The 6,804-nt window shown below is 57.3% G+C and overlaps 1 protein-coding gene across 1 annotated transcript; it reads right to left on the bottom strand.

Annotated features, from left to right (window-relative positions):
- Positions 1 to 1,161: 1,161 nt before the first annotated feature.
- PCYOX1 (prenylcysteine oxidase 1) lies at positions 1,162 to 5,766 on the bottom strand. Its single transcript, XM_054398701.1, has 6 exons — positions 5,682 to 5,766; positions 5,375 to 5,581; positions 3,967 to 4,141; positions 3,421 to 3,632; positions 3,036 to 3,188; positions 1,162 to 1,964 (listed from the first exon to the last, which is right to left on the bottom strand). Exons 1-6 carry the CDS (start codon positions 5,764 to 5,766, stop codon positions 1,306 to 1,308), a joined length of 1,491 nt encoding a protein of 496 aa, XP_054254676.1. The 3' UTR covers positions 1,162 to 1,305.
- Positions 5,767 to 6,804: the final 1,038 nt, after the last annotated feature.

The raw sequence follows: 6,804 nt of genomic DNA, 5'->3' as shown, positions 1-6,804 counted from the left end.
AAGGAAGGACTTTGGGGGCTCTCTCAAGGCTCTGATTTCCACACTGCATTAATTTTATTGACCCAAGAGCATCAGACAGGGTGGAGGCATCCCAGTGACATCACCCAGGCAAGGGACACAACATTCCCAGTAAAAGGGACTTTCTCCCACTCAGAGCCAGCTTCTCCTGCCTGTAGGCTCAGCTCATCAAAATTCATGCTTCCAAAGCTCCACAAAGCAAACATCAGGACTTTTCCCACCCGTTTTGGCACACCCAGCCCCACCACCCTGAAGCTCCAGAGCTGCTTCTGGAAGCAAATGAAGAACAAGATCCAAATTTCCACCCAGAAGTGGTTGAAAATGGCTGAGGCCAAGACTGAGAGCCAGGAATTGATTTGCCTGGCCTGGAACATGTCCAGAGGAGGGAAGTGACTTGCAGAGGTTCATCACAGTGAGGCAGATCCTGAGTCTGGAAGGTTCCTGGCTGTGGAGAGCACTTCTGGGGACAACATGGCAGTGAGAACTTCTTTGATATCACTCAGGGATGGACTGAGGAACTTCTTTGAGGAAGGGCTGAGGGAGTTGGAGGAATGGATGGAGGATTTTGCTTGAGGAAGGGACAGGCAAGTGCCCTTGAGGAAGGTCCAAGGGGAGTTGCCTGAGGAAGAGCCAAGGAGAATTCCTTGAGGTAGGACCAGAGGAACTTCCTTGAGGAAGGGCTTGGGGGAGATCCCTTGAAGAAGGGTTGGGGAAGGCTCCTTGAGGAAGGGTTGGGAGAGGTTCCTGGAGGAAGAGTTGGGGAAGGCTCCTTGAGGAAGGGTTGGGAGAGGTTCCTGGAGGAAGAGTTGGGGAAGGCTCCTTGAGGAAGGGTTGGGAGAGGTTCCTGGAGGAAGGGTCGGTGAAGGCTCCTTCAGGAAGGGTTGGGAGAGGTTCCTTGAGGAAGGGTCAGGGGAGGCTCCTTGAGGAAGGGTCAGGGGAAGGCTCCTTGAGGAAGGGTCAGGGAAGGCTCCTTGAGGAAGGGTCAGGGGAGGCTCCTTGAGGAAGAGTTGGGGAAGGCTCCATGAGGAAGGGTTGGGGGAGGTTCCTTGAGGAAGGGTCGGGGGAGGTTCCTTGAGAGGAAGGGGCCAAGTGGAGTTGCCTGAGGAAGGGTTGGACACTTGAGAAAGCTTCTTCACCCTCGGCTCTAGGCTCTCTTCAGTCAGCTGAGTGTCTCCTCATGGGGACCGAGCGAGGAGACCTTTGTTCAGGAGCTCCAACGGCGGCTCAGCAGCTGCAGCCAGTGACTCCCTCTCTCTGAATGCTGCCTGCTGGAGGCTGTAGCTGAGCTCAGAGCTCTGTCTTCAGCTTCTCCTGCAGGTCCTCCTGGTCGATGTGGTGGCTGCTGCCGTGCCAGCGGTGGTAGGCGAGCAGGGCGGCGTTCTTGGCCGCGATGCTGCTCATCTCCATGGCGCTGGCAGCGCGCTCCATGCCGCTCACGTAGTAGATGTTGTCGTGGAGGATGATAGGAGAACATCTCTCTGGGGGCCTGTACTCAGGGTAGGCCAACCACTGCTTCACTTTGAGGGAGTCATAGGAGGAGAAAAGCAAATTGAGCTGCTCCTTGCTGAGCACCTCGTTGGAGAACACCTTCCAGACAGCCGAGTGCGAGGGCAGCTTTGCTTCACCGCTCACACCTCCCACGGGGGACACCTTCCCCATGCTGTTGATGAAGAGTTTGGGGTTCTCCATGGTCAAGATGACTCCAAAAGGAAAGGCTGAGGGGTCTTGGTAACCAAAGAAGGAGCTGTTGAGGCGTCCATGCACCAGCGTCGTGATGGTCTGGTGGTAAAGATTTGGCAGCTCAGGGATGGGAGGCTCAAAGTTCTTGAAGGTGATGTTGGCCATCTTGGGGCTCAGGGGAGCAGCAATGAAGACCATATCATACGTGTCTCCTGTCACCCCTGATGTGGTGTTGTAAGTGACCTGGTAGAACTTCACTGGGTCCCCTGGGGTCATACAATCATGGAATGGTTTTGGTTGGAAAAGCTCTCTGAGATCATCCACTCCAGCCAGCAACCCAACCCCGCCACAGCCACCAAACCACGGCCCCAAGTGCCATGGCCACAGGTTTCTTCAACACCTCCAGGGATGGGGACTCCACCACCTCCCTGTGCCAATCCCTGACCACTCCTGCAGCAAAGAATTTTTTCCTAATCCTCAACCTAACCCTCCCCTGGCACAATTTCAGGGCATTTCATCTCTTTCTGTCACCTCATACTAGGGAGAAAAGACCAACCCCCACCTCACTGCAACCTCCTTTCAGGAAGTTGTAGAGAGCCAGAAGGTCTCCCCTCAGCCTCCTCCAGGCTGAACAACCCCAGCTCCCTCAGCTGCTCCTCACCAGACCTGTTCTCCAGACCCTTCTTGGCCACCTGGGCACCCCTTGGCTCATCTCCAGCTGCTGGCACCCCACACCCCCAGGGCCTTTCCCACCAGGCACCTTCCAGACGCTCTGCCCCCAGCCTGGAGCCTCCATGTAACCCAAATGCAGGACCCAGCCCTTGGCCTTGTTGAACCTCATCCCATTGGCCTTGGCACATCCATCCAGCCTGGCCAGGTCCAGCTGTAGAGCCTCCACCCTTCCAGCTGATCAGTAGTGCCACTCAGCTTGGTGTCATCTGCAAACTGGCTGAGGGAGCCTTGTTCCCTTCATCCAGGTCATTGTTGAAGATGTAAAAGAGAACTGGTCTCAGTACTGACCCTGGGGAGCCACCAACTGGAGTTAACTTCCATTCCCCACTACCCTTTGGTCCCAGCCATCAGCCATGTCTTAACCCACTGACCCCAGTTTTACATCCACAGCTGGAGGAGATCCTACCTCTGACCTTTAGGCTCATGACACCCTGCTGCCAGCTGAAGAAGTGGTAGCTGTGAGCTGGTGGTGAGCAGAGCCCACTTCTGATCTTAAAAGGCCATGGAAGACCCAAGGCTTTGGTTCAGTCTGCCAAGAGCTGAGCCCTGAGAGAGGCCAAAGGGGTCTCCAGCTGCCCCTCCCCACCAAAGCAACCCCAACTCACCTGTGCGCCTGGGCCTGACTTTGGGCTCTATGGACAACACAGTTCCAGGGATAACTTCAGCCTTGGAGGCAGACAGAAGACCACTGCAGACCAGTTTGTTCCCTCCTTTTACTGACCAAAGGCCTGAGTCCACCCCTGCCAGCGAAACAGCTCCTACAGGAAGGAAGCCACCATCAGTGCAGTGAGGTTCTGTAGGTGAGCATTTGAAACACAAAGGGGCAAAACCCCAACCCTTTGGGGCACAGAGCTTGCTGAGGGCCAGGGGCATGGGGGAGCGAGGCAGTAATGCAGCACAGGAGGTTCTCCTGCACGGGAGCAGGAATCCCAACACCCATGAGGAGCACCAGGATGGCCACGTTGGGAGCTCAAGCTATGGAACACTCACCTACAAAACCATTGATGTTGACACCCTGCCCGTAATTGACTCTCATGGCTGGACAAACCACCTCATTGATGAACTTGGGGGAGAAGCCAGCCCTCTGCATGGCTTCATCGATGGTCTGGTTGAGCAGGAGGGTGAAGCCATCCCCTCCAAGGGCATGCAGCAGCCTCTCGTTGCTGCTGAAGGCGTAGTCGTGGGTCTGGAAGCGATAGATCCTGCAGGCAGGGGCAAGGCAGAGGACTTTGCTCACTGGTAATCATCTTCTCAGCCTCAGAAGCTGAGGAGGATCTCACAGTGTGGCTCTCAAAAACTACACAGCTCTTCACGGCAGCAGCAGCAGCTCCTCCAACCCAACCCTGGCCTAAGCAGACCTGGACCTTCCTCACCCATGTCCTGTCCTTGCCCAACCAAAGCACTTTGGGCATTGATCAACTGAATTCTCTTATCACTTCCCTTGATGATATCATCTCACAGGGGAGAGGGCAACCAGGGACTCCTTTCCCCACAGCCACTGTCCCACCTTTTCCCTTCAACAGGTGCCCACTGTACCTCATGAACTTGTCCAGGATGTCCTCCACCCACATGTACATGCGCAGGGGGTTGAGGCCATAGTGCCAGAGGAGCTTGAGGAGGTTGATGATGTACCAACTGCTCTCCTCAAAGACAAAGTCCTCCCCGTTGTAGATGCCCAGCAGGCTCCCTTGTGCCGAGGCAACCGAGAGACCTCCAGGATTGGGGTGAAAAAAAGGTCATTTAGTCAAAGGTTGACCTCAGAGTGTGACTCCCAGAGGCAACCTTGCTGGTAACGGAGAGCGTTTGAGGATTGCATCTCCAGGACCTGGAGAGGGGAATTAGGTCCTGACCAGGAGCCAGGTTGTTACTTGTGGTGACTTTTGGACCTTCATCATGGGGCACCTTTAGGGTGGGAGGTCCCATTCCCATTCCTGTTTTTCCAAGGGAATGATTTGGAGTTTTGCAGGGGGAAAAGGAGGGGAAGGACGAGAGGGAGAATATTGGTGGGGGTTAAGGATATTGGGGAAGGGTATGGTCGGGCATATGGGGGGCTGTGGGGAAAGGATCTGAGGGGATATGCAGTAAGGATATGGTGGGGGATATGGGGACTAAGGATCTGTAGGGAACACTGGGGGTAAGGATATGGGGGGGATTGAGGATAAGGATATGGGGGAACATATTTGGGGGTAAGGATATGGAGGTCGCTGAGGTTAGGGATGTGGGGGTAAGGATATAAGTGGGGATATGGGGGTGAGGATAGGAGAAGGGATATGGGGGTGAGGATAGGAGGGGGGACATGGGGTCTGAAGATATGGGAGGCAAGGGTATAGGGAGGGTACTGAGGGTAAGCACATCGGGGGCTGTCGGGGGTAAGGATATGGGGAGGGAGTAAGGATAAGGGTATGGGGAGGGAGTAAAGACAAGGATATGGGGAGGGAGTAAGGATAAGGATGGGGGAGGGAGTCAGGATAAGGATATGGGGAGGGAGTAAGGATAAGGATGGGGGAGGGAGTCAGGATAAGGGTATGGGGAGGGAGTAAGGATAAGGATGGGGGAGGGAGTCAGGATAAGGATATGGGAAGGGAGTAAGGATAAGGATGGGGGAGGGAGTACGGATAAGGATAGGGGGAGGGAGTAAGGTTAAGGATAGGGGGAGGGTACTGAGGGGTCAGGATACAGAGGGGATATCGAAGATAAGGATGTGGGGGGGATATTGAAGGCAATAACATGGGGGGACATTGGAGGCAGGATATTGAGGGCAGGGGGCTAGGGGAGGAGGGGACACGGAGGAAGGAAGGGGGACAACCACGGCTGTGTTCCCTCTGGGGCTGTCCCCCCAGCAGCGCTGGAGGCGGAGCCCCCGCGGGGGGTCGTGTGTGTGGTGATCGTGGGATGGGGGCTGCCGGGGGTGCGTGTGTGTGTCCCTCCACCCCCCCCGCCTCACCCAGCTCCTGGACGAAGTGCTTCATGTGCAGGTTGAGGGGGTGGATGACGGAGCCTCCCGCCTCGTAGGCAGCCCCCTCCAGCTGCTCGGTGGCCAAGCGGCCTCCCACCGCCGCCTTCTCCAGCACCTGGATCCGCAGGCCGGTGCCGAATTTCTGCCTCAAGAAGTAGGCAGTGGCCGCTCCGCCGATGCCGCCGCCGACCACGGCTGTAAGGAGCGTTCCGGGGCGGTGATCGCGGCCCTACAGCCGCCCCCCGCTTCGGTCAAGTTCTCCCCCCATCCCCCGACCCCCGGTGCCGGTGCGTACCGATCCTGGCGGGGCCCTGCCGGGCCGGTGCGGGCGGGCAGAGAGCGGCGAGCAGCAGGAGCAGCAGCAAGCAGGGCCCCGGCATGGCGCGGTCCGGGCGGGGCCTTGCCCTCAGCCGCGGCTTGCCCCGGCCGGGCACGGAGCGGCGGCGGGTCGGCGACTACCGGCGGCGAAACGGGAGCCCGAAACAATAAAAACCTTCAGGAGTTTTTCTCCTACATCGGAATAAGGAAGAAACTGAGCTTCGGGGAGGGGTGGTTCTGTGGGAAATTTGCCCTTTCTAGGGCTTTTATTGATGCCGGAGTTGTTACTGCTGTGGACTCTGATTGGCATCGACCTTTGTTATTGCTCTCCCTTCCGTCGCGTTTGTGTTTGGCTGTGCAGGAGCTTGAGGAGCGGCTCTCAGGGGGCAGAAGGAGCTCGGAAAGCGACTTTGGGCTGAGCTCAAAAGAGGTTTTGCCAGGAAATGGGCAGTGGGACGGAGGCTCCCCCAGCAGATTTGCCGAGGACTCGGAGCTGTGTGGTGTGGTTGAGGTGCTGGAGGGATGGGATCCTTCCTGAGGGGCCTAGGCAGGATGCAGAGCTGGGCCGGTGCCAGCCTTAGGAGGTTCAACGAAGCCCAAGTGCAAGGTCCTGTAGCTGGGTCAGGGCAGTGCCAGGCACTAATCCAGGCTGGGGAGCAGTCCTGAGGAGAAGGACTTGGGGGTGCTGGGGGTGCAGAGCTGGACAGGAGCTGGCACTGAGCACTGCCAGCCCAGCCCCAGCCTGGCCTGGGCTGATCCCCAGCAGTGTGGGCAGCAGGGGCAGGGAGGGGATTCTGCCCCTCTGCTGTGCTCTGCTCAGACCTCCCTGCAGTGCTGGGGCAGCTCTGGAGTCCTCAGCACAGACAGGGACCTGCTGGAGAGGGGCCAGAGGAGGTCACAGCAATGCTGGCAGGACTGGAAGGGCTCTGCTGTGAGGCCAGGCTGAGAGACTTGGGGTTGTGCAGACTGGAGAAGAAAAGGCTCCAGGGAGACCTTAGAGCAGCCTTCTTGATTTGAAGGGGGCTACGGGAGAGCTGGAGAGGGACTTTGAAGAAAGGCCTGGAGTGACAGCACAAGGGGTGAGTGATGGCTTCAAACTG

The sequence above is a fragment of the Indicator indicator genome, unplaced genomic scaffold, assembly GCF_027791375.1.
Source record: "Indicator indicator isolate 239-I01 unplaced genomic scaffold, UM_Iind_1.1 iindUn_scaffold_84, whole genome shotgun sequence".
NCBI lineage: Eukaryota > Metazoa > Chordata > Aves > Piciformes > Indicatoridae > Indicator > Indicator indicator.
This window is presented reverse-complemented; position numbering and strand designations above follow the sequence as displayed.

Coding starts and splice junctions, on each gene's coding strand:
- PCYOX1 (XM_054398701.1), bottom strand. CDS start 5,766: ATGCCGGGGCCCTGCTTGCTGCTGCTCCTGCTGCTCGCCGCTCTCTGC. Junction 4,142..5,374: donor GCACTTCGTCCAGGAGCTGG/GTGAGGCGGGGG, acceptor CCAATCCTGGAG/GTCTCTCGGTTGCCTCGGCA. Junction 3,633..3,966: donor ATCCTGGACAAGTTCATGAG/GTACAGTGGGCA, acceptor CCCTGCCTGCAG/GATCTATCGCTTCCAGACCC.